Source organism: Phyllostomus hastatus, unplaced genomic scaffold, assembly GCF_019186645.2.
Source record: "Phyllostomus hastatus isolate PE091 unplaced genomic scaffold, TTU_PhHast_1.1 phas_scaffold_12, whole genome shotgun sequence".
In the NCBI taxonomy this organism is placed as follows: Eukaryota; Metazoa; Chordata; class Mammalia; order Chiroptera; family Phyllostomidae; genus Phyllostomus; species Phyllostomus hastatus.
This window is the reverse complement of record NW_025334007.1, coordinates 19425814-19451698: the sequence shown is the minus strand read 5'-3', so window position 1 is coordinate 19451698 and position 25885 is coordinate 19425814. Positions and strand designations below refer to the sequence as shown.

The following is a 25885-nucleotide window of genomic DNA, read 5'->3' as shown; positions in this document are numbered from 1 at the left end:
ATGTGGTGTTAAGTGGTGGGGGGTGGGGGGGTGTATTTAGCTATGTTTCTGCATTCACGCATGCACGCAAATGAGATAGTTGCCTGTTCGCCGAGGACGAATTAAGCATCAAACATTTAAAAAGACTCCTTTTATGACCACCGATTGTTTATTTTTGATTTGTTAGTGAATCTGAGTAGTTGTATCTTTCTTTGGCAATGTGTGGATTATTTTCTTGGCAGGAAAAAAAACAACTGTGCTTTTTGTTCCACATGAAGTGAAGTGTGGTTGCCTGTTGCTTCCACAAGGGGGCAGTGTACTGGGATGTGGGGTTTTATGGTGAGAAGCATGTTACTGCAGGTAGACGGGAAGGTAGCTCCCAGGTGTTCCCAGAGCTGTGCCCAGGTCTCAGGGTAGCCAGCAGCTGGTTCCTAGAAATTAGACTGTTGGTAGCAATTTGGATGATGTGAAGAGGTAAGACAGTGAAATGAGGGACTTGATGGTTTTATGCACAGGAACTACGGCAGTGTCCCTGAATTCCACAAAGGTATTTGTGACTTCTTTTCACGTGGAAATAATTTCCCACCTTGCATTTTCTAGTTCTCTAATCCCAGGGGAAGCATGCCTTTTTTTTTAATAGCAGGATCAGTGCAGTCTTTCCAAAGGTGACTGTAAATTTTAAAAAATAAATGGACTCAGGCACTTCCTACCATTTTTTTTTATGCAAACTTAAAGACAAATTCCCAAAGGACTTTCCTTCTATAAAATTTCTGGGGACCAAACCAGCATCTAAGGAGGTGGTTCATACACGAAGAAAGAGAAGCTTTCATTCTTTGCCAAATTACTTCAGCCACCTTATTTCTAAGGGGTGTAGGCTGTCTTCCTTGTGAATCAGGAAAATGAAATCTCAGAATGGCCGTTTCAGAGCCCTTTGGGGAGCATGGGGCATGAGAGGTGCGGCCATATCGTATAATTATTCCTTTGTGGCCGGCTCATGGAGCGCCCTCACGCGGGCCGTGTGTCCCCACACGATTCGGGTAGGCGTGGCGCCGTGGTGGTGGTGGTGGTGGTGACGCTGATGGAGGGTGGCCTCAGAGGTCAGGCAGCAGTTAGCAGCATCTGTGGGCTGATCCGAGCCCCTCTTCTTCTGTTTTCACTCTTGCCTCCCTCATAGAGCTGCCAGGGCCCCCAAAACTCCGAGCGTGTGGGGACAGAGTTGTCTCTTCTGCAGGGGAGGTGCTAGCTTAGGGGTTGCCGTGGGCAATGTGGGGGCTGCCTACCACAGTGCGTGGTGCGCAGCGGGTGAAGGAAGGACTGGGGTTGGTTGAACTGGACTGAGCTGGGCGGCACCTGGACGCGCATCACTGAGCCTCTACCTGATGGTGGGGATGCAGAGACTCAGGTGTTTGTACAGTAACACCTGTCAGTGTGGCCCCGCCCCGCCCTGGGAGGCAGCAGCACATAACATAGCACGGGCAGAGCCGTTGACAGTGGGGGCCAGAATGGGGGGACAAGGCTGTCTTCACCGCCGCGTCTAAGGAGGTAGAGCAGAATGTTGGTGGGGTCTTATTCTACCCTCCAATAAACAGGTATCTACTAACAAAGCTGGCGTATAGTCATAGAGAAAAAAAGAATGGGATTGTTTGGCCCCTCAGGAGAAAGTTGGATGAAAGATACAAGCTGGCAGTTTCTAAAACGAGAGGTGTAAATAGGAGACAAGTTTGAGTAATGAACGATTAGGAATCGACGTTTATTTAAAAAAGAGAGACACTGGGTTTTGAGTGGCAAGTTGTGTCATGGAGCAGCAGCGCCCTCTGCTGGTGAGAGAGCGGGAAGACAAGGACTTAGTCGACGGGATGCTGATTGGATTGCAAATTAGGCAGCTTCCCCAGCGGGCAGTTTGGCAATGGGGGCAGTTTGGCAATGCGGCGGGCGGTTTGGCAATGCCGTTCAGAACGGCGCACAGTGATGTTCCTGGGGCCGTAGACATTCAGCAGAGGGAGCTTACCGAGCTGACTTAGGGACACCCACAACTTGGCAATGCTGAAAGCTGCTCGTCAAAGCCCAGTTGGATGGAACACATACATGCATTTATTGCTATGTCTCGTTTAAAAAAAAGTTTTTAATTTTTAATGGTGGTAAAATACACGTAGCAAATTTACTGTCTTAACCATTGTTAAAGTTTAGCGCATGGATCTCGTGCACTCTTTGAGAAGGTGGCAGCCCTGGCTGGCATAGCTCAGTGGATGGAGCGTGGGCTGGGAACCAAAGTGTCGCAGGTTCGATTCCCAGTCAGGGCACATGCCTGGGTTGCAGGCCACGGCCCCCAGCAACCGCACATCGATGTTTCTCTCTCTCTCTCTTTCTCCCTCCCTTCTCTCTCTAAAAAATAAATAAATAAATACATTTTTTTAAAAAAAGGAAAAAGAAAAGGTGGCGACTTTATAAAAAGGCACTGTGTGAGTAGCTCATCATCCACCGAGCCACAGACACGGAACTCTCATCTAGTCCCTTACCCAAGAGGGTGTCCAAAGAGTAAATTAGCTTTGTTGAATCTGATTCAACCGCCTGCCTGCCTGAGGCGCCCTGAGGAAGAGTGGCCTTCTGCTAACACGCAGAAGTTGGGGTTCTGAGCGGTGTTGGGGGTGCGGGGACGGGGGCGGGCCCGGTGTGGCTGTTCCGGAGAAAGAGGCGTGTGCGCCTGAGTATAAAACACGCCCGCGGTTCTGGACACCGAATGGGCACCGTGGTCCACGTCCTGGCCCCTCCCGCCTGGGGGCAGCGGCGGAGCCTGCTGTCCCGCGGGCAGGCCGGTTTGGTCTGGTTTCCGTGTGTGTGTGTGTGTGTGTGTGTGTGTGTGTGTGTGGCGAGCAGGCACCCCCCCTGCCCCCCCCCCACCCCCGCAGGCGCAGGTGGGGCGGGATCGCGGGCAGCCAGCCGGTCGGCGGTTTCACGGAGCCCCGGCGTCTGGTTTCAGGAGGCCTGGGTGGCGCGTATCTTGTCATCGTGCAGCAGCCGGGCTGGGGGAGCCGTGCGTGACGAGACACGGGATCGCTCCCCCCCACCCCCCCGCGAAGTTTCTCTCGCAGACAAAGGGGCGAGCAGTGCTTTTCCCCGCTGCAAGCAAAGAGCTGTAACAGGAGCCCCGCCCCGGGCACGTATGCTCTCCTTCGCGGTGCCCAGGCCGTGTCCCAGGCCGGCGAGGCGTTGAGGGGCGGGGGCGGGGGGGGCTCCCGCCCAGGTGCTGCAGCGAGGGGCCAGACTGGCAGGAGAGGCTGAGCCGGAGGGTTTATTGGCCTGGTCCTTTTCTCGTGGCGCTCTGCTCTTCCATCTGTGCGGGGCCAAGGAGGTGCTGCGGGCAGGGAAGTTCAGGGCGCCCGGGGTAACCTGTCCTTTGTCTGTCTCTCCGGTGGTCACCTGCATTTTTTCTCCTGGGTGTGCACGCCGCAGCTCCCTGGAGATCCCGCTGGCCAGTTCTGCAGTGGACGGGGCTGTGGCAGTAGGGTCCCAGGCGGGCCTGGACGACGTTGCCGGTGGTAGTACTGCTGCCGTAAGCCAGCGTGCTCGGAAAAGGTTAAGACCAGAGACCAGGTCATCCGCGGTATTTAATGCTGATTAGCGTGGCCTGGGATGTTTAGCCCCGTGCGGGGGGCGGGGGGTGGGGGGATGGGGGAGAGAGTCTAGCAGCCTGCCCGCCCCTGTGGCTGGGGCTGTCCCTGTGGCCCACACTCCCCCATTTTTGTCACTTTAGAGGCAAGTCACCGTACATTCAGCTCCTCTAGAAGAGGACGTTCAGTGCCCAACGCCTTGAGGAAAGTTTCTGTTAAGTACCACGTCACAACCTATTCTGTACAGGTTGTTCTGAGCATTTCCATCTTCCGAATTTGTACGGCGACTTTTAGTTGTGTGTGCAACAATGATGCCTCACCAGGATTCTTAGGCTCTCTCCCTCTCTCTCCCTCTCCCTCTCCCTCTCTCTCTCTCTCTCTCTCTCTCTCTCTCTCTCTCTCTCTCTCTCTGAGTCTTACTCCTGAACCAGCGGTGCAGCAGGCAGTTTTGCCAGGGCCACGTTACCAAGAGTGTCGATTCGGGTCATTGCCTGCATCTTTGCTGCCCGCCCGCCTTAAAGCCCTTTTGTGACCGAGTAGGTCCACTCAGTTTGCATTCAGGAGCCGACGGACACGCCCCGGGAGGAGGTTCCTGGCAGGAGCTGTGGGATCCGTCGCACGGAGAGGCCGGTGGTGCATTGGAAGGAGGGAGGGAGAGGCCAGAGCTGGTGGCAGCACCTGTACCTGCCCTTTAGGAGCATGTGCCTTATAGCTCGTTCAGGTTCCTGGTGTCACTCGCTTGCAGTGAATTCTGCACCAGCCGAATTGTGCTGCGCCCCCCCCACCTGGCTCCGTAGTGCTGTCCTGACCAGGTAGCTGTGCGTGGGGCCCCACCTCTGACGTTCCGGAAGCAGCTCCGTGTTAGGGTTAGGGTTAGGGTTAGGGACGTTCTGGAAACAGCTCAGTGCAGTGGTGCGGCCGGAGGACAGGGAAGGCTGGGCGGTGGGCAGGTCGTGTCTTCCTTCCCCTCACCTCCCCGCCCCGTCGGTGGGCTCTCCTGGGGGCAGAAGCAGTGTGTGTTCTGAAGGAGGAAGGTTCGCGTCTTCGTGGGGCTGCTGGCCGGAGCTGGCAGACGCAGGCACTTGGGGGAGGGGAAGGGGAATCTGAGATCATTTGTTCGAGTTTCAGGGGACGGTTTGCATTTAGAGAATTTTGGAAATTATCGTCAGTGGCTCTTTGTGGTACCTATTTTCCAAATAAAACAGAGTAAAGCTGGAGGTTTGTGCTGGATAGACATCCTGACTTGTTTGGGCTGTTTTCCATTATTGTTTTTTAGAGGTTTTTTTTTTAATTTTTTTAAAAGATTTTATTTATTTATTTTTAGAGAGGGAAGGGAGGGAGAAAGAGAGAGAGAGAGAAACATCCATGTGCGTTTGCTGGGGGCCATGGCCTGCAACCCAGGCATGTGCCCTGACTGGGAATCGAACCTGCGACACTCCATTATTGTGTTTTTTTTTTCTTAATGGAGAAATAATTGACGTATGTTAGTTTCAGGGGTACGACGTCACGACTCGATACGTGCCCATATTGCAAAATGATCACAGTGAGTCTCGTTAACAGCCGTCACCCCACACAGTTGTAAATAGTTTTCTTGGAGTGAGTGAGAAGAACAGTATAGCTTTTATTAAAGTCAGGGCGGGGAAGAAAACCACATAGACCAGAATTGATTTATTTTGGGGAAAGTTGCTTGTGCTGAGGTTTAGAGTTTGTGTCCAGCATAAGCACTTAATCAGATGAATCTCTAACTACGTGAGATGTTTCATATTCTAAGTCAAGTCCAGACAGGTAAAAAGTTGTTGTTCCCAGCAAGGCAGGCAAGCGATGTTTGTAACATTTCTTTTGCAAACATTGCTGGTTGGTAGTCTGTGAAGACATGGAAAAAATGTTTCACTTACCTTTGTTCCTTTGTTGTTACAAATAGATAAGACTCCCAGCCCTGCCGCTAATCCTTACGGCTACTTATAATTAGTTACATGAATGGTTACGCATCGGAACATCCTGCGTTTCTTTGCAAAGGCACCACTCTGTGGAAACGTGGCCTGGAAGGAAGTGTGTCAGTGCCCTTTCGCACATGCGGGGTGGGGGGGGGCGCTGCATTGCGGACAGAGCCTGTTTAGCGCTGCTGGTGCTGGTGAGACAGCCTTTGCTCCTTTTTTTCCCTCACGGGCACCGGTTTCTCGATGGGAAGATGATAACCGCTGCTGGCCCTGGCGGCTGTGTAAAATGCAATGTGGATGCTTTGTGTCCTGTTCCAGCCACGGCGGTCACTTGGGAATTTGTGCCTTTCTGTAATTCCCTTCACGTGGAGAGGCAGGAGCTGCCCGGCCCTCCTCCTGTAGGGCTGTAGGTTTTGTTGACCGTGACCACGGCATGCACAGCATTGCCCTGTCTGAACACTGAGCAGGGAAGAACTCTCGGCCTGAGAGGGTCCCCCAAAAGGCTGCCAGGGGCTGGGAGTTTTCTTTTCTTTTAAGATTTACTTATTTATTTTTAGAGAGGGAAGGGAGGGAGAAAGAGAGAGAGAGAGAGAAGCATCAATGTGCGGTTGCTGGGGGCCATGGCCTGCAACCCAGGCACGTGCCCTGACTGGGAATCGAACCTGCGACGCTTTGGTTTGCAGCCTGTGCTCAATCCACTGAGCTACACCAGCCAGGGCAGATTGGTGTTTTTTAATTAAATTTATTGGGGTGATGTTAATACAGTTTTAGAGGTTTCAGGTGTATGATTCTGTGATCCCTCATCTGAACATTGCATTGTGTGCCCACTAACCAGTCACATGCTCTTCTATCACCGTAGATTTGACCCCCTTAAAATTATTATTCTTTTTAAAGGTTTTACTTACTTATTTTTAGAGAGAGGGGCCGGGGGGAGAAAGAGAGGGAGAGAAACATTGATGTGCGGTTGCCTCTCTGGCACCCCCTACGGGGTACCCGGCCCGCACAACCCAGGCGTGTGCCTTGCCTGGGAATCAAACCAGCGACCCTTTGGTTTGCAGACTGGTGCTCAGTCCAGTGAGCCACAGCAGCCAGGGCAAAAGTATTTTTAAAATTCAAAATAAATTCAGATTAGGTTTGGTGGGCAGTTTGTGGGGAAGGTTTCGCCAGGGGGGCCCTCATGAGAGTGGATGATTTTATCGGGAACCCTGGAAAACCTAAGATGGACTGACAATATCATGGCTTTTTGGTGCTTGGAGGAGAGGACCCTCAGTGCTGGTGTGAGGTTCTGTTTTGCAAGAGCGGCCGTGGCATGGAGGGCGCTCACAGGGCACGCAGGCTGCTGCAGGACGTGAGGGACCCCCGCCTGTGCGGACGATCTCACCTGTGTGAAAACACCCGCAGGGAAACACGGGCAGAGGCGTGTCCTGGGTTGTTATCCTCACGTCATGTGGGGTTGCCTTTCATCTTCTCATGGGCCTCCTAATTTGTTTTTCTTCATTACACATTTTTGTTGTTGTTGATTTGAGACAGAGAGAGCGAGCGAGAAGCATCAGTATGTTGTTCCACTTATTTGGGCATTTATTTATCGGTTGACTTGTGTGAGTGCCCTGACCGGGGATCGAACCCGCAACCTTGGTGTATGGGGAGGACGCTCCAACCCACTGGACTAGGCAGGCAGCACAGGGCTCTCCACGTTTCGGTGTTCCACGTTTTGTACCATAAGATGCACAGGCACCAGCAGCCCTTTGGCTGAGAAGAATCTCTAACCCAGACACTGGGATGACCTGGGGGCCTCGGCAGAGTGTCCAGGGGGCCTGACCGTGGGCTTGTCCCGCTGCCGTTGGGAGGTCCGTGCAGGGGGGAGGGGTCAGCCCTTCCCCTCGCTGGCTTCCTCCCTGGGGCCCCTGCCCAGAGGCGCCGTGTCCGGGCTGAGCTGTGCTCTGCTCCCTCTAGGGCTGGAAAGATTGGCGCGTAGCTCTCCCAGCCTTTCCAGCCTGCCTCTGGAGTGGCTCTCCCCCACCTACCCACCCACCCACCCACCCATCCATCCATCCACCCATCCATCCATCCATCCATCCACCCACCCATCCACCCACACACCCACCCACCCATCCATGCATCCATCCATCCACCCATCCATCCATCCATCCACCCACCCACCCATCCATCCACCCACCCATCCATCCACCCACCCATCCATCCATCCACCCACCCACCCATCCATCCATCCATCAACCCATCCATCCAACTGCCATGGGGGTGTGTCTCCTGACCCAGCGGACACCTCGCTCAGGGGTGGTTTGCGGCACCAGCCGGCTGCGTTTTTTCAGTTGTGATGCGCCGGGCTCTGTCAGGAGGCAGGGCAGGGTTCCCCCCAACACCCCCCTCCCCCTCCGCGCGAGGGTGGCCTGGTGCTGGTCTCCCAGACCCTCCCCGCAGGGCGTTTCGGTCCCTTGTCTTGTGGCCTGTCTGTGTGCTCCTCCCACCTCTGCAGGAACTGGCGGTTTCAAGCCACCTGTGTGTCGCGTGGGGGAAGCAAAGCAACACCCGAGCGTTGGGGGCAGAAGGGCGCTCAACCTGCCCTTGTTTCTGCGGCATCTGCAGCGGCTACTGAAGCCGCCGGAAGGCGTAATGAGTGTGTGAGGACGCTAGGTGGCGCCAGACCCCCTCTGTCCCCAGGGCGCGTCACAGGGTGCTGACAGTAGTAAGCAGCTCACAGGTGCTGGGTGGCCTTTGGCCTGTTCCCACGGTCAGTCCAGCCCTTCCAGGCCTCAGGGTGCGCGCCCACACACCGGCGGGACCCTCCTGCAACCCCAGAAGTGTTCACAGCCCTTGACGAAAGGACAGGCAGTTTAGGCACATTCCACGCCCCCCACTGCCTGTGACACCCTCACTCATATCTTGGTAGGCGTGAGCCTTTCCACTGGATTTTCTTTTATTTATTCTTAAAAAAAAATAGCCCCGATTAGTACTGGAACTGTTGGCTGTGCCTTCTATTTTTTTTTAATTTATTTTTTACAAAATCCTCAGCCGAGGATATGTTGACTGAATTGGGAGACAGGAAGGGGGCGAGAGAGATACATTGATCCGTTGCCTTCCGTATGTGCCCCGAGCAGGGATCGAACCTGTCACCTTCTGGTGCATGGGGCGATGCTCCAGCCGGCTGAGCCGCCTGGCCAGGGCGACCGCGTCTTGTGGACACAGACACGCGGGCCTGCGTGGTAGCTTTCTAGAAGGAAGAGGACACTCACGCGCCCTTGCAGCGGTGCTCCGGGAACCCCTGCCCTAGCCACGTGGGGGGCACTTTTCTTCCCAAGCCTGCCTTTTCTCTTTGCCGCCCATTCCAGCCAGCTGGGCCGATGCCCTTCATTGACTAACCCTAGAGGACGGTGAAGGAGGTCGTGCATGTGGTAGCGCAGAGAGCGCCCTCCGCGCGGGCCGTGCGGGTGGCCAGGACCCTCCTGACGAGGATCCTGAGGCGCGCCGTGACGTACGGTCTTGGTTCTGCGGCCGCTGCGCTTGGCGCGGTGTGCTGCGTCCGCCCGCTCTGTGCTTCGCTCGCGGGGAACTGTCCTAAAGCCGATGTGTTCCGTGTCCCTGCCGGCCAGGTGTCCGTCCTCGTGAACGACCAGAGTTGTCAGGTGGCTTATGTTCCACATGCTTTTGTGGTTTGTCCCTTGAATATAGTCTTTACGCTTGGCTGCGTTGGCCTGCTTGGGAGAAGGCTCCGTCTCCGACAGGGACCCGAAGAGGCTCCATTGTTGGGCCGTGTGCCAGCCACTGCAAAGCTCCTTCTGCCCTAAACCGAGGGCCTGCCAGTGCCAGAGGTGCCTGGGGGCTCTGTTATGCTTCCACCGCAGCTGCAGGGACTTCCACTTGGGCGTACCTGCCACACCTGGACAGGTGTGGCCAGAAAACGAACAGACCACCCACGGGGATGGTAGGGACTGGGGAGTGAAGGGAGGGGAAGGCTCGTACCAGGTTCAGAAGCGCCGCGCTGCCCCTGTTGGATGAGGGCATTGTGAGCCCCACGGCAGGGACCTGTGGTTCACATTCCGAGAGGTTTGGAGGCGCCTATGTCTGCTCATCTGAGGTCACAACATGGCCACGCTGACTCGAGTGAGGAAATAAGCAGAAGCGATCTAAAAGGAGACCCAGCTGAGCTGGAGGACTCCTTGCACTTTTCTCCGGCCCTGGTGCTTTGTTCCCAAGGAGGGTGAAGGCCCACGCAACACTGTGCCCAAAGCCAAGCCACCCGCGCAACGCTGCGCAGGAAGCAAAGCTGCGCGCAAAGCGCAGGGCCTGCGCAAAGCTCCCTCAAAGCTGCGCCCAAATCTGCACGCGAAGCTCCGCTCAAAGCTGCACCCAAATCTGCAGGCAAAGCTCTGCGCAAAGCTGCGTGCAAAGCGGAGGATCTGTGCAAAGCTACGCCCAAATCTGCAGGCAAAGCTCCGTTCAAAGCTGCGCGCAAAGCGGAGGGCCTGCGCAAAGCTGCGCGCAAAGCTGCGCGCAAAGCTGCGGATCGGTGCAAAGCTGCGCGCAAAGCAGCAGCCAAAGCCGAGGGCCGTCGCAAAGATGTGCGGAAACCGGAAGGCTGGGAGGTTCTGTCTTCCGTCTTCGTGTGGGAGGGAAGGGCAAGGTTTTTTTACTCAGCTAGAACACATTGGTGGAATAAGGGCCGGCTCCCCTTTTGGAGCCGGTGATGTGCTCTCCGCGCTGGGGTAAGAGTTTAAGCACAGCGCCCCTGCCCTGGGACAAGCAGAAGCACCTGGAATCGATGCTGTCCCCCCAGGTGGAAGGAGCTGGGGCTTCTCTCCACACTTGGCGCGGAGCTGTCCTGGGCGGGGGTGGCGTCCCTGAGTCGTGTGCCTTCTCTTTCAGGAGGAATGAGCTGAGCTGGCGGCCTCACTCCTGGCACGCCACCAAGTTCTCCGACAGCCACACCGAGACGTCTGCCTGTCAGCTGCCCTCCGCCAGCGCCTGCCCCTCCTGGCACGGCCGACACCACGCCAGGTAGGACCCGCACTTCTGGCAGTGGGATGCTCGGGCACAGCCTCACCTCTGTCGTGAGGGCGCCTGCCTTGCCTTCAGTGATGGCTACTGGAGGCTGGGCCAGTGTCCTCCCTAGTGTCCTGTCAGAAGGATGACAGTAAACGCAATAGTGTGGCTCTTATTTGTGGGCACGGGCACTCATGTGACTGTGCGCTAGATTGTGTGGCTCTACATGTGCATTTATGTGCAGACATGTGTGCACACATGTGTGCATGACAGGACGCACGAGAACATACCGATTTTGTTTATATGCGTGTATGTGCACGTGCAAGCTCGTGCATGTATGTACACACGTGCACCTGTGCAACCGCATGTGTGCACACCTATGCGCACATGTATATCGGTGTACATTTGCTTGCTCCCGTGTTGCATGCATGTGATTGTGCTTGCATGCCGACACATGTGCGCCTGCATGTCCGTGTGTGAGCGTGTGTATCTATGTAAGTGTGCTTGTGCCCGTCTGTCTGTGTGTGTGTGTGGGGGGCTCCCATAAGCAGGTCAGACCAGGCTTTGGCAGACAGCGCTGGTCTGCTGCAGTGCTGTCTAGCGTGCTCGTGGGAAGTGGCGGCCGTCCCTGCCAAACACGGCGCGAGCTCTTCCAGGTGGCAGGAGGCAATGGTGAGGGAGGCCCGGGCAGGTCTGGGAAACCACCGGCTCTCCTCCAAGCGGTGACGCCTCAGTGAAAACCGTGCCTTTTCACCCGTGATCGAGCCGACTCCATATTTCAGGATCTCCGTGAAGCCCACACTGGGAGTGCAGACGGCACTCCGACGTTGTTGCTCTGCCCTTGGCCACGGGACGCCGTGGACGAGTCGGCTCAGGGCTGTTGGTGGGAGGGTGGAGAGGACAGGCTCCATTTCTGCCAGGGGTCGTCCCGGGTCTGTCCGCACAGCAGGGGGCGGGGAACGCAAAGCTCCCTCCCTCGGGTGACTTGGCCAGCGCACGGCCCTGGGTTCTTCCTGCTCACACGGTTTCCTTGCTCATCGAGGTGCTCGGTAACCTAACGTAGCCACGGGGCCTTTCTGTTTATTTGTTTTTAAGATTTTCTTCTTTTACAGATCTTATTTAGAGATCTCTTTTTTTAGGAATCTTATTCAAAAATAAGATTATTTTATTTTTAGAGTGAGAAGGGAAGGAGAGAGGGTGAGAAATATCAATGTGTGGTTGTCTCTCCTGCGCCCTCTACTGGGGACTTGGCTTGCAACCCTGGCATATGCCCTGACTGGGGCTCGAACCTCTGACCCTTTGCTTTGCAGGATGGTGCTTAATCCACTGAGCTATACCAGCCATACCAGCCATATGCTCCGTCCGTCCCTCCCTCCCTCCCCTTTGTGGGTATTTTCTTTTTTCTTTTTCTTTTGTAATTTTTAAAAAATATTTTATTTACTTTTAGAGAGAAGGGAAGGGAGGGAGAAAGAAAGGGAGAGAAACATCCATGTGTGGTTGCCTCTCACGTGGCCCCCACTAAGGGACCTGGCCTGCAGCCCAGGCATGTGCCCTGACTGGGAATCGAACTGGTGACCCTTTGGTTTGCAGCCTGTGCTCAATCCACTGAGCTACAGCAGCCAGAGCTGGGTGTCCTTTATTTTAACCATTAAGCACAAATGTCGTAGCTCTGCTGAGCGTGACTGAAATACCTTCTGCCACTCCGGAGGCCTGGGTACCGTGCCGCCCCTGAAACCCTGTGGCTCTTCTTGTCCACAGCTCCTCCTCCCAGGACCTGTCGGGCGCGTGGGAGCCCACGAACCTGCAGCGCAGCTCGGGCCACTTCAGCTCCCTGGGCAGCGTGGACAGCCTGGACCAGCCCTCGCAGCCCTACCCCTCGGGCCGCCTGTCGGCGGCCAAGTCCAACAGCAGCATCGACCACCTGGGCGGGCCGAGCAAGCGCGACTCGGCCTACGGCTCCTTCTCCACCAGCTGCAGCACGCCCGACCACACCTTGCCCAAGGCCGACGCCGCCTCCACGGAGAACATCCTCTACACCGTGGGGCTGTGGGAGGCCTCCCGGCCGGCGGGCGGGCGACAGGACCCCCTGGGCCCGGAGGAGAGGCTCGGGCCCTTGGCGCCCAGGGCGCCCCTGGAGAGCAGCAGGAGCCCCTGGCCGGAGGACGGGCCGGACCCCAAGCTGCCCCCGGCGGGGAGGTCCAGCTTTGGGCCCGTCTGGTACGTTCCGGATAAGAAGAAAGCCCCGGCCTCCCCGCCCCCGCCCCCGCCCCCTCTGCGCAGTGATAGCTTCGCGGCCACCAAGAGCCACGACAAGGCCCAGGGCCCTGCGTTCGCAGAGGCCGCTGCGGCCGCCCAGCAGCACTTGGCGGGCCTGACGCGGGCTCAGCCCCGCGGCGACTGGAGAGCGGAGCCCGCCGAGGCCCAGCGCCGGCCGGCACGCCCCGGAGACGGCAGGAGACCCGGCAGCTCGGGCTGCGCCGCCGACGCGCCCCTGGACTGCGGGTGGCCGTCCGCCGGCCACGGGGCCGCCAGCCGGCTGCAGGCCTCTCTGTCCAGCACCGACGTGCGCTTCCCGCCGTCGCCCTACGGGTGCCAGCACCCGCGCCAGTACAGCGACGACGGCCCCTTCTTGCACGAGGGCCCCGGGGCCGCCGCGGGGCAGGGGGGGCAGCTGCGCGGGGTCCTCGCCGGGGTTCGGCCGGAGGCTCCGGCCCAGCGCTTCCAGGACGACAACCCCTGTCAGGCCAGGTGGCCGCCTGCTGCTGACCGGAAGGGGGACAGCGGTGGGCAGAGCCACCCCCGCTCCGGGACTGCAAGGCAGGGCCTCCTGGGGGGTCCTCAGCTGTCGCAGCTCCGGGACGTCTCCTGGCGCTGCGCCTCGCCTCTGGGCGCCCCAGACGGTCCCGCCCCACAGCTGGTGGGCCAGAAGCCCCGCGGCCCCTTCCCGCAGCCCGAGGATGCTCAGGGGAGGGAGAGGGCTGACCTAGGGCACAGAGGGGTGGGGGGCTGCCCCTCGGGAACGGAGGAGCCCCCGGGGGCCGGCCAGGGCGCTGCCGCGGTGAAGCCCGCGGCGGACGCCTTCAAGTGGGCGGACGGCGACCGCGGCAAGATCTCGGCTCACAAGACGCCCCTGCTGCACTCGCTGGCCCAGGAGGGCAGCCGGCGGCCCGCGGAGGGCCGGGAAGGGGGCGCGGACAGGCTGCCGCCCTTCGACGCCCAGGTGGGCAAGCCCACGCGGAGGAGCGACCGGTTCGCCACCACGCTGCGGAACGAGATCCAGCAGCGGCGGGCCAGGCTGCAGAAGAGCAAGAGCACCGTGGCGCTGGCCGGGCCCGCCGAGGCCGAGGCCGAGGGCGAGGGTGAGGGCGAGGCCAGCGGCGGCTGGTGCGGGGCCGCCGCGCCGGGGCCGTCTTTCCCGGGCACCTACAAGGACCACCTGAAGGGGGTGCAGGCGCGCGTCCTCAGGGCCACGTCGTTCCAGCGCCGCGACTTGGACCCCAGCCCTGCGGAGCGGTACGCGGGGTCCCCAGAACCCAGGCCCGCGAGCCACCGCCCAGAGCCCAGCGCCGCCGCCGCGCCCCACGCCTGGGAGGCCGGCCCCGCCCGGCCGCCTTCCTGCGCGGGCGGCGCGCCCCACGTGGCCCGCATCGGGGGCCGCAGGCGCTTCACGGCGGAGCAGAAACTGAAGTCCTACTCGGAGCCGGAGAAGATGAACGAGGTGGGGCTCTCGGGGGGTGGCCGCCCCCGCGCGCACCCGCACCCGCACCCCGAGGACACCGTGGGCAGCTTCGCCGACAGGTGGAAGTTTTTTGAGGAAACCAGCAGGCCGGTGGCGCAGAGAGCCGGCCCGCGGCAGGTGCTCCCCGGGGTCCCGAAGGAGAAGCTGGACCGGCCGTGGGCCGCCGGCCACGGGGACCAGGGCCCTGAGCTCCGGCTCCAGGGGAGGGCCCGCGCCACCTCCTTCGGAGAAACCGCCGCGGGCGGCCCCAGGAAGGCGGGAAAGGCGGGGGCACCGGAGGAAGCACCGCAGAGGCTGGGAACCTTCGCCGAGTATCAGGCCTGCTGGAGGACGCAGCGCAGGGGCCCCGACGCCAGGGCCTCGGGGCGGTACCACTCGGCCGACGACATCCTGGACGCCAGCCTGGGCCCGCGCGAGCCGCTGCGGCAGGTGCACGAGCGCTCGCGGTCGTCGCCGTCCACGGAGCTCTACAAACAGGTGAGCCTCGCTGGTTTTTTGTTTTTACTCTCACCTGAGCACGTGTGTGTGTGTTGATTTTAGAGCGAGGAAAGCGAGGATAGACACACACACGTATTGATCAGTTGCCTCCGGTATGCGCCCCAAACGGGAGCAAATTTGCAGCCTTTTTGGTGCACTGGCCGAGGCTCCAACCCATGGAGCCGCCCGGCCACGGGGCGATGACAGTCTCAAGGGTCCTCATTTCCCCTTGAGCTCCCAGCCCCGCTGTTGTCACGCCTTGCTTCCCCTGTCTCCCCCTACCCCCTTGTTCGCTGGTCTTGGCGCTCATCCAAAGCCAAGACTTGGGAGGAAACTGTGGAAGGTGGTGAGTTGTCCTCGGAAATGGAAAGGGGTGTTTCAGGTAAACAGTTAGGAAAACTACTGAGAGCTGCTTTTTTTTTTCCTTTTTTTTTCACGTTTGTCATATTTTATTTTTATTTCTTTAATTTTTAAAAAAGATTTTATTTATTTATTTTTAGACAGAGAAAGAAGGGAGAAAGAGAGAGAGAGAGAGAAACATCCATGTGCGGTTGCTGGGGGCCGTGGCCTACAACCCAGGCATGTGCCCTGACTGGGAATCGAATCTGCGATGCTTTGGTTCGCAGCCTGTGCTCAATCCACTGAGCTACCTGAGCCAGGGCTTTTTTTTTTGCAAGTATTTTTCACGATTGGCCTGGGACCGATGTGATGAGAAAGCCGCGCATGACGCTGTGCAGCATTGCGCTGTTTTTGCGGCGCGCGTGGGGACGGTCAGACTTGACGGGAGCCTTTCCCAGGAGCTCCATCTCTGTGCCCCAGCTTCCTCGGCGACAGCTGCCATCTCCTTCTCTCTCTCTCTGCGTTTTGGGGCTCCCGACAACCTGCCTGTCTGTGTCTGAGCAAACGTTTGCTGCGGTGTCTTGAAAAGAACAGGCGGCAGGAGCATGTCAGAGCAGTCAGAGTGCACATGTGAGAGAGAGAGAGAGAGAGAGAGGGGCCCAGCCGTGCAGCCTGGGCTCTGGGAGGCCCCTGGGCGCGGGGAGTGTTGTGCTGTCCCCTGCGGGACCCCTGGCCCCTGGCCCGTGCAGGATGACCACCGGGAAATCCTCGCTCGCTCACTCGGGAGACAGGAATCCCAGACTCAGTGCATCCGGGGCTCCGGGCTCTGCTGCCTCCAGTTGTTAGCAGCTGGGTTGCATTTCACTTCCGTTGTGGCGTCGTGTCTTTTTGTTTTTGTTTTTGGGTTTTTTTTTTTTTTGAGCCAGTGGTGTCCCACGGCTTCCCAGACCCCACGGAGCGGACGCAGGGTCTGGCTGAGTCATCTCGGGGCCAGTGCTTCCTGGCACTGAGCTCCCAGCCCCGTGGCCAGCAGTCCCCGCTCTCGGGGCGAGCCCACAATGACGGGGTTCGTAATAACAGACGTCCCGAAGGAGGGCGGCCTGGTGACGCGGGTGTCCCTGTGCTGCCCTTGGCAGGAAGCGCCCGTGGAGCCGCGGCGACAAGCAGAGGACCCTGGGGAGCGCAGAGGACTCGCCTCCGCAGTCCCGGATGAGGAGCGGTGTCCGGCCCCAAGGTAGGCGCCCGAGTTTGGGTTTGGGGGTATCTAGAGAGCCTCCCGGGGGGGTGGGTGTCTTTCTAGGGGTTGTTGCTTGGTGAACGGGGTTGGGCATGTGGTGTCGGTGGAACCTGAAGGGGTTGCTGACGGCATTCCGGTGTCCCTGGGTGCCCCCACCCACCGCTGGCCTCCACCCCGGGTCTTGGCTACAGCCACAGACCCACACGCTGCCTGGGGAGGGGCCCGGAGGGCAGAGAAGCCTGCTGGTGCCACCGCGGCATTTTCCGTTCTGAGAGCGGCTGCTGTGTGTTGTGTGCAGTCAGGTTCCGTGTGCCGGCAGGAGGAACCCAGCGCCGTGCCCTCCAATGGAGTGCTTCCTGCAGGATGGCGACGGGAGGGTGCTTCCGTGGCCTCGCTGGCTGGCGGATGGGTGGCCGGGGCGCGGGCTGTGAATCCGCGTTGCCTCCCGGGATGGTCCGTGAGAAAGGGATCGGGCAAGCGGCCCTGAAGAGGGCGTGCTTCAGGAGTCGATTTTGAGCTTCATTGAGGAGGTCAAGTCCGTGGGCTCCCCCAGGAAACCTCAGAGGCCCTGCAAGGTTGTGGATGGCGCTGGCGGGAGCGGCAGCGTGCGACACAGTTGCGAAGAGCTGCAGGTGTCGCTGTTTCACCGTAGCGAGGAGGGAGTTCCCATTGAGTGCCTAGTGTCGCCTTGCCCTTCGCACCAGAGGGAGGCGGAGGAGAAAGCCTAGGTCTCCTGCAGGAGCTGGTGCTGCAGGAGCTGGTGCGCAGCCCTACGTAGCAGGCTTGACGGAGGGGTGGGGATACTTGTGTGTGCCGTAGGCTCGCTGCGTGCGGAGGTTTCTCAGGCCTCGGGGATCTCTGCTGATGGGGGTGCGAGGGCCCACGTAGAGCCATCCCTCCAAGTTCCAAAATGTGTGCTTATGAGAGCGGCACGGCATGGGGTTGCATTTCCCTTCGTGTGTGTCTCTGCGGGAAGCGAGGGGCCGAGCACTCACGCGCGGCTGCACCCGAGACGCCCCCCCCCGGGTGAGGGAGAGAGGCCGATGCATATGATACACCTACACAGTGCGAGCAGCACAGTGACAGCTTTATTCCCGCGGGCGCCGTGCACGTCAGAGCCGAGCGCCAGCTGGACTTTCTGCAGAGCCCACCCCCAGCCCCTGCCGGGAGGGCACACCGTGGGTGCGGCTGCGGCTGCGGCTTCGGGGGCGGCTGCCCAGGGCGCACCCTGCGCCCAAGCCACGTGTGTGTGTGAGTGGCGCTGCAGAGGGCTCGTGCGCTGCTGGGAGTTGGGGCCCCTGCTGTGAGCAGAGTCCCAGTGAACAGCCAGGATGGACACACTGAGTGTTCTAAGTGGCTCTATCCACAGTGAAGGGGTCGGCGGGAAGGGGGAGGGGCCGCGCACCCTCTCTCCGTCACGGCCGGGCCTTCCAGCAGACTGCGCAACTGCTCTGCAGAAATCAGTTCCAGAAGCTTGCTGCTTTTGAGCTACAGACCTAGTAATTTTGAGAATTGTGGGTGCCTTGAAAGCGTGGCAGGCCGCAGCGAAATGCTAGGGCAGGAATATGGAAAAGTGGTTTCCAGCTTTTTTTTTTTTTTTTTCAGGAAATTGTTTCTTTTCTAAAGCGTTGGCAAGAAACAGTGCCCTGGAAACATTGAATTTGATAGTGAAAGAAATGAAAATTCAGGCAAGGGACAGTCGTTTACTCCCCCCTCCCCCCCAAAGAATTATAAATGCAAAGGTTTCAAGATGTGCAAATATTTCACATAAGTTTAAAGTAATGTAAACATGCCCTGGCTGGTCCCCAGTGGCTCAGTGGACTGAGTGCCAGCCTGGTAACCAAAAGGTCGCCAGTTCAATTCCCAGTCAGGGCACATGCCTGGGTTGCGGGCCAGGTCCCCAGTGGGGGGCGCTCAAGAGGCAACCACACAGTGATGTTTCTCTCCCTCTCTTCCCCCTGTCTCCTCTATCTAAAAATAAATCATAAAATAAAATCTTTTAAAAAATATATAATGTGAACAAGTTGGTATAAAGAATATAAATCATATAAATTGCAGATCTGGTACACAGTGTGTGATTATAAAAAGTATTTTCTTGTCCTATTTTGGGATGACAGAAGAGCATTAGGATTATTTGGGCAAGGGAAATAAAGGGGAAAAAAACCGCAAATGGGACTACAATCCAATTAAAAGCTCCTGCATGGCTAAAGAAACCAGCATCAAAATGAAAAGGGAACCGACCATGTAGGAGAACGTACTTGCCAGTGATACCTCAGGCAAGGTTTTGATCTCCGAAATATATAAAGAACTCATATGAAGATTCCATTCCCAGAAGACAAAACAGCCCAGTTAAAAAATGGGCAAAGAACCTGAACAGACCCTTCTCCGAGGAGGACACACAGAGGGCCCAGAGACACATGAAAAGATGCTCAGTATCACTAGGCATCAGAGAGATGCAGATTAAAACCACAGGGAGATGCCGCTTCACACCGGTCAGAAGGACCCTCATAGCTGTGGGTGGGTGGACGGGCGGGTGGGTGGCCGGAGGGACGGATGAGGGGACGCACGGGTGAATCCCAGCCTCGGGTTCCTTGAGCGCCTGCTTGTGGACGGGGGTGAATGAGACTCCCTGTTGGCCGCACCGTGGGAGCTGAGGTTCTGTGTGGAGTGTGGGGTCCACGGCCGGAAGGGAAATGGGCTGCCCTCGTCTTCCTGGGCGCACGTGGCGTTTAGAGTCCAGGCACACGCGTCTCCCAGTGCAGGTGGGGGGAGCAGGGGTGTGTCTTCCGGTGTGGCGGTGAACCTGTGTAAGGAAGCTGAGAAGTTAGTTCCAAGTTCGATTGTCGCTGCTCCGCTCTGAGCCTCTTGGATGAGGGTTGTGTTCTGGGAGGCGCCGGAGCTGGTGCCAAAAGGGGACCCAGGGGTGGGGCAGCCAGTGGCTGCAGGTGCTGGCAGGTCCCCTCTTCTTCACCCCCTTCCAGCCACTTGCACCCCCCCCCACCTGTGTGAGGGGCTGGTGCTGAGCTGCAGTGACGTAGTCCATTGGGACAGATGGGAGAAGCCTTGGAGAAGGACCATGTATCCCGAATCACAATAATCACAGTCATTAAATTGAATCTGAATGAAATCAAGGTCTTTGGGGAAGATGTACTTTCATATTTATTTGTTTATATATAAAAGGTTTTATTTATTTATTTTTAGAGAGAGAAGGGAGGGAGAAAGAGAGAGAGAGAAACGTCAATGTGCAGTTGCTGGGGGTCATGGCCTGCAACCCAGGCATGTGCCCTGACTGGGAATCGAACCTGCGACACTTTGGTTGGCAGCCCGAGCTCAATCCACTGAGCTACGCCAGCCGGGGCTGTTTATATATTTTTAATGAGAGATTTTACTTATTTATTTTTAGAGAGAGGGGAAAGGAGGGAGAGAGGGAGAGAAACATCATTGTGTGGTTGCCTCTTGCACGCCCCCTATTGGGGACCTGGCCCACAGCCCAGCCTTGTGCCCTGCCTAGGAATTGAACCGGCCACCCTTTGGTTTGCAGGCCAGTGCTCAATCCACTGAGCCACCCCAGCCAGGACTGCTTTCATATCTATAAGGAAGCTAAAATCTACCTGAGGGTCACCTTCTCATGTGTTTTTTTTTTCCCCTGAGAGGTAACTTGTGGGCAGAGGCGAGGGCCAGGGTGGTTATTCGTGTACGAGTGGATTTCGGGGGAAGACAGGCAGATTTCCCATCCAGGCTCCGCCTCGTTTGTGGCTTTAAGTAAGAGGGCGTGCACCTCTCCAGGCCTTTAATTACAGGAGGGGCAATTGAGGCTTTCCATTCTGAACCGCTCGGGCTGGGTAATTAGGAGGCTGGGGTAACAGGGCGAAACTCGGGCTTGGAGCCCCGGCGGGGCTGAGCCCCCCCTCTGGCCTGGCTTCCTCCCACCGCCAGCTGTGTGCACGGAGGAGGGCTTGCAGGGGGGACCCCGTCCGTCCCCTGAGAAGTGAGAACCAGCAGCCGACGGAAGAGCTCTGTGCCCAGGGTCTGCTGGCTGTGTTTTCTGTGTGTGTTCCTATATGTTAGTTTCCATACGTATGCAAGTTTGCGTATGTTCCCTAAGTTTTTTAAAAGAGTATTTATTTTGAGAGAGAGTGGAAGGGAGGGAGAGAGAGAGGGAGAGAAAAATCAATCAATATGTGGTTGCCTCTTGCATGCCCCCTACTGGGGACCTGGCCTGCAGCCCAGCCATGTGCCCTGACTGGGAATTGAACCGGCCACTCTTTGGTTCGCTGGCCGGTGCTTAATCCACTGAGCCACGCCAGCCAGGAGCTTAGGTAAGTGTTTAACGGATGTAATGTTCATGCATCAGCACGGTGCTTAGGACCCAGCTGGCGTTGGGGGGAGAATACGAAGAAGTCACTGCCCCTGGAACGGCAGTCCAACCAGAGACACTGCCAAGTGTCCTGTGTGTTAATTGGGGTAAATGAGCAAGGGTCAGAAGTGATGGCTGTGAGTTGAGAAGAGGTTCCGAGAGGCAGGTTGAACACAGAAAGTCCACCCTAAAGGTGAGGTGCAGGACTCTGGGGTGGGGTGGGGGTCTCCAGTGGGAGGGGGCTGGTAGGGACCCTGTTGGGGGGGGAGGGGCACTTCAGGGGCGGGAAGGGCACGCTGAGCTCTCAGCTGCATGGGGTTGGGGGGTTGGGGGGGTGGGGGGGTGGCTCAGGCACTTCTCCTCAATACAGGTCATTGTGAGGGGACACTGTGCGTGGGCCGGGGTCAGCCGGCCAGCCCTTTGTCTGCGCGGATGAATGCTGGCCCACAGTGAAACTTCCGCAGACACTGTGTTCCTTGTCCGCCGGATGACATTCCTAGTGAGTGCGTAATAAATACATCGGAGACTCCGCACCCATGGACGTGAAATGCGCTTCTGAAACTTCCTTACCCCAGCGGACTTCTGTTCGGGTTGCGGAGTTGTCATTCCCGTGGATGACACACGTCCCGTGGTTATTTCCCGCGGTCAATAAGGGGAAGCCGCGAATGGGGAAAAGGAAGGCACCCAAGCCTTGGGGGGTGGGGTGGCCGTAAAAGGGCAAGCCCCCCCTCCCCGGGGGCGGGGGTTGCAGCGCGGGAGCCTTGGGAGCGGAGGAGCTTGGGGAGCGGCCCCCGCGGTCTCAGGAGTTGGCCGGGGAGTAGCATGCAATCCAAGGGCGGCTGAGTCACGGAGCAGCGCGCCGTTGGAGCCTGCGTGAACCTGCGTGAACCTGCCTGTCACGAGGCAGCAGGCACAGACAGGCAGACGTGGCTCCGAGACTCCCCGCTGCAGGCAGTGAGTGACCCACAAGGGCTGCGGCTGACGGGGGTGGGGGCTGCGGGTCCCTGGAGCGAGCGCTGCGCCTGGTTTAGCGCGCAGGGAGCCGGGTAGGACAGCCCCGGCCGCTGTCGGTCCAGACAGACAGCGGGTCCGGGAAGCGCGCCCCGCCCCCCGCCCCCCGCCCCCCCCTCCCGTGCCTGCCGCCTGGGTTTGCAAAGGCCTCTTTTGTTGTCCTGCCTGCAGGGGCGAGCTGTCAGCTCGCAGCGCGCCCGGGGGAGACCCGGGCACATCTGCACACACAGTCTCCGCGCTATTGTTCCGCCTGAAGATGAAAGATCGTGCGCGTCGGGGTGCAGGGTCCGGGCACGCGCGCTCGGCGTGCGGGGGGGTGCGCGCGCGCGCGCGCGTGCGTCCGAGCTGCCTGTGTGCCTGTGGATCCATGCAGCTCGGCGGCTGCAGCAGCTCGGCTTTGGCCTGGGCACGAGAAGGCAGTGCCTCTCAGCCCCGCTTGCTGTGCTGGGGTGGCGGGGGGGCTTGCCGTGGGGCAGCGCGGGGCGGGGGGCGGGCGGCTCCTGTGACATGTGCAGACCCACCCCCCTTCCCTGCGGAGGGGCAGGTGGCCGGCCCGGGAGGCTGGCTCAGGACGCCCGCCTGCGCCTGAGGAGCGGCTCTGCCTTGCTTTCTGCGGCTGCTGCCGCCTTTTGGGTTTTGCATGGCACCGAGCAAGGAGCGTTCTGGCGACTGCGGCGCTGAATGCGGTGGCAGTGGGAAGGAAATGGTGAGTCGGCTGCATCGAAATGAAAAAAAAAAAAAAAAAAAAAAAAGAAGCGAGGTGTGCATGTTCGGTCCTGAAGAAAAATGCTCTGAGGGTAGATTCCCACACCAGCCGGCTGGCTGCGGGGCCAAATGTAAGTGGGGGGGACATGGACCCTCGCTCTGAGCATGTTCTGGTGCTGGGGCTCTGCTGTCCTTGGCGTGCCTGGGACCATTTGGAGGCACGCTGAATTTGCTATACGTCTGCTGTCATTTTCTGGGGTGGTTTTTTTTTTTTTGCCTTTTGTAGTCTCTGATAAAAGGAATCGATTATTACTCGTTTGGGCTGTTTGCAATGGAAATGCATCCGCTCAAGGACGCTTGGCTGTGTGTGGACGGAGAGTGCCGTGTGACAGGGACATTGCTGCAGCATCCCGTGTGCACATGCGTGCGCACACGGGCTCGGCGTGTGCGGGCTCGCGCGGGTGGGTGGCGGTCGTGGTGAAACGCACGCTGGCTGGTCGCGGCAGGTGAAGGGACAGGAGGAGGAGCAGCCGTTGGAAGGAGGTTCTGCACACAAATCCACCGGGTCGCATTCACAACGCCACAGTCGGCCGTCTTCCTCCCGTGTCGTTGTCGGAGCACTTAACCAGATGCGTCCGTGAAAAAAGCAGTGTCTTCACGTGTCCCCCCAAAATTACCTGGAGGTCGGGGACAGATTTGGCGGCTGGCCGGTGTATTTCTTCTTTTTCCTTTGCAGAGCCAGGATCTTTGAGGGCGTATTGTAGACATTTTTTTGTTTGTTTGTTTGTTTTTTTACAGTTGTGTCGCAGAAAAGTGTTTCGTGGGTGGCGGAGAGAGAGGCAGCTCTGTGCTTTTGTCACGCATAGGGGAAACATTTTACACTTTGTGATGTCTCTCTCTCTCTCACACACACGCACGCACACACGCACAACCCTTAAAGAGAAACATCTGCAGGGGGCGCGTGAGCCACATGCACAGAACAGCAGTTTCACACGGGCTGCTGCGGCCCCCGGCTGCTGTGAGAGACGCCCCCAAGGAGTGCGCCCCAACTGCTGCTTGCAGGGACGGCCCCCTCTCCCAGAGCCCACCCCTGACTTTCGGGGTTGGGGGGGAGACGCGAATACCCCATGCAGCCTTTACCATGCGTGTGCCTGGCTCTCTCCACCTGTAAGCCTTTGCCTCTTCCGTGCATGCAGATGGAAGCAGGTGCAGGTGGGGAAGCCGCCGAAACCGGGGCTGGCGCTCTGTGGGCACCGTCTCGACCCGTCTTCCCCCCAGTCCCTGCACGGCTGTGCTTTCTAGCTAGCTTTGCCTGCAGCGGTGGGGCGGTCAGGACATTCGTAGGAGACTGGGAGACAGAGACCTTCCAGCTATCCCGTTTCTCCACCCCGAAACCGTACTTGCGGGACGCTTTGTCTTAACGCCTTCCAGGTCACCAAGCCTGTTGACGCGGGCACCTCGGGCCTCCCCGTGCAGGCGCCAGGTTCATTTTGCAACAGGGGGGGCCGGCCTTTGGGACTGACTGGGTTCACAGGGCGGCTTATGTGTCCAGTGCGGTTGGTCCTGAAGCCGGTGGGCTCCTGCGAAGGCACCCTCCCCCCCAGCCCACCCTCCCGGCGTGACAGGTGCTACAGATGAGCCTGGCCCGCATGCAGACCCGCTGCAGCCCGCTCTCTCATTAACTCGCGCCTCGCGTGTCTGGTGAGCCGGCAATGCAGAGAGGGAAGGGAGTCTAGCGCGGGCTTCCCGCGGCTGCAGGACGGGGACCCCCCCCAGCCGGGCTGAGCAACTGGGCGCAGGGGTCCCAAGGCTGCTTGCGTGGGGCCCCGGGTTTCTTCATCCGTCAGATAAGGAATTTGGATGAAATGGTGCTTGAGGCCCCTTTCCGCTGTAATGATTTTTGATTCCCTGGGAGAGAAGGCGGGACTTCAGGTCCCATGAAGACATCGCACGTCCAGCCCTGCCTGGTGTAGCTCAGTGGATAGAGTGCCGGCCTGTGAACCAAAGGGTTGCCGGTTTGATTCCCAGTCAGGGCACATGCCTGGGTTATGGGCCAGGTCCCCAGTAGGGGGCGTGCGAGAGGCAACCGCACATAGACGTTTCTCCCCCTTTCTCCCTCCCTTCTCCTCTTTCTAAAAATACATAAAATCTTTAACAGAAACACATATTTATTTAACATTTACACACATACACACATATGTATGCATACATGCACACAGACATCACACAGATACATGTGTCTTTGGCATATAGTTGTAGAACATACACAGTTAATTTTCATGTACAATTACTGTCTGGAGTCTATTGGATACATAATTCATTTCCAAATATGGTTCATCTGAGTGGCAATACTCAAACAATAACCCAAGCCGTGCGATTTTCAGAATTTGGGGTTCCATGCAATTGTGACAGAAAGCAAGCCTCCTGCCCTGGGTGGGGGCTCAGCTGGTTCGAGCGTTCTCCCGTGCACCTAAAGGTTGCTGGTTCGATTCCCAGCCAGGGCACACACCTCAGTTGCGAGGTTCCCTCTCCAGTTGAGGCACGTACAGGAGGCAACGGCCTGCTGTTTCTCATGTCCACGTGTCTGTCTGTCTGTCTGTCCATGGTCTCTCCCTCTCCTCTCTCCCTCCCTCTCTCTCTAAAGTCAATGAAAAAATAACATCCTCAGGTGAGGATGAAAATAAAATCTAAGCCCTGGCTGGCGTAGCTCAGTGGACTGAGCGCGGGCTGCGAACCAAAGCCTCGCAGGTTCGATTCCCAGTCAGGGCACAGGCCTGGGTTGTGGGCCAGGTCCCCAGTGGGGGCCACGTGAGAGGCAACCACACATTGATGTTTCTCTCTCTCTCTCTCTCTCTCTCTCTCTTTCTCCCTCCCTTCCCCTCTTTAAAAATAAATAAATAAAATCTTTTAAAAAATTTTAAAAAGGAAGACAGCCGAAGCCAGTGGTTTTTTGGTGACTTTGTAGCGATGCTGCTGGAATCCTGCCCCGGTGACATGTTGTCTGTTTTCCCTTTGGCAGCGTTTGAACCTTCGGGGTGTGAATGTGTCTAAATAAATAGGGGTCCCATCGCCACCGATAGAACTACATCAACAAGGGTGAAAGGCTCCCCAGGAAGCACGTCCTACTACTATTAGGGTCATGGCTTTGTGGAGAAGCTGAGTTACTTCACGTGGCCCTCCACGGCCAGACAAACCTCATGGCATCTGGCAGCGGCGTGTGGGCGCGTGATTTGAATTGGATGACGGGACCGTGGTGTGGAGACGGGGCTGCCCACCTCCCTTGTGGAGGACGCGTCCTTGCCCAGAGCTGTGAGCCCCTGGCACAGGTGCTCTGTAAGGGGCTTGTTTGCCCGGCGGCCCCTCCGAGTGTGTACGGGTGTCCGAGTGGGTCACGGGTGTGTGCTTGTGGTTGGGGACCAGGGAGCCTGCAAAGCCCAATCGGGCACGGGGAGCACCTCCCGGGGAGCAGCTGGCCTCTGTTGTCAGGGAACACAACAC

At 58.1% G+C, this 25885-nt stretch overlaps 1 protein-coding gene across 1 annotated transcript in view; it reads left to right on the top strand.

Moving 5' to 3' along the window:
- Positions 1–25885, top strand: part of SHROOM2 (shroom family member 2) — a 92802-nt gene that overhangs the window by 49889 nt on the left and 17028 nt on the right. The window contains 3 exon segments of the mRNA XM_045855889.1: positions 10406–10537; positions 12281–14738; positions 16214–16311. Coding sequence (XP_045711845.1) covers positions 10406–10537; positions 12281–14738; positions 16214–16311 — 2688 coding nt within the window.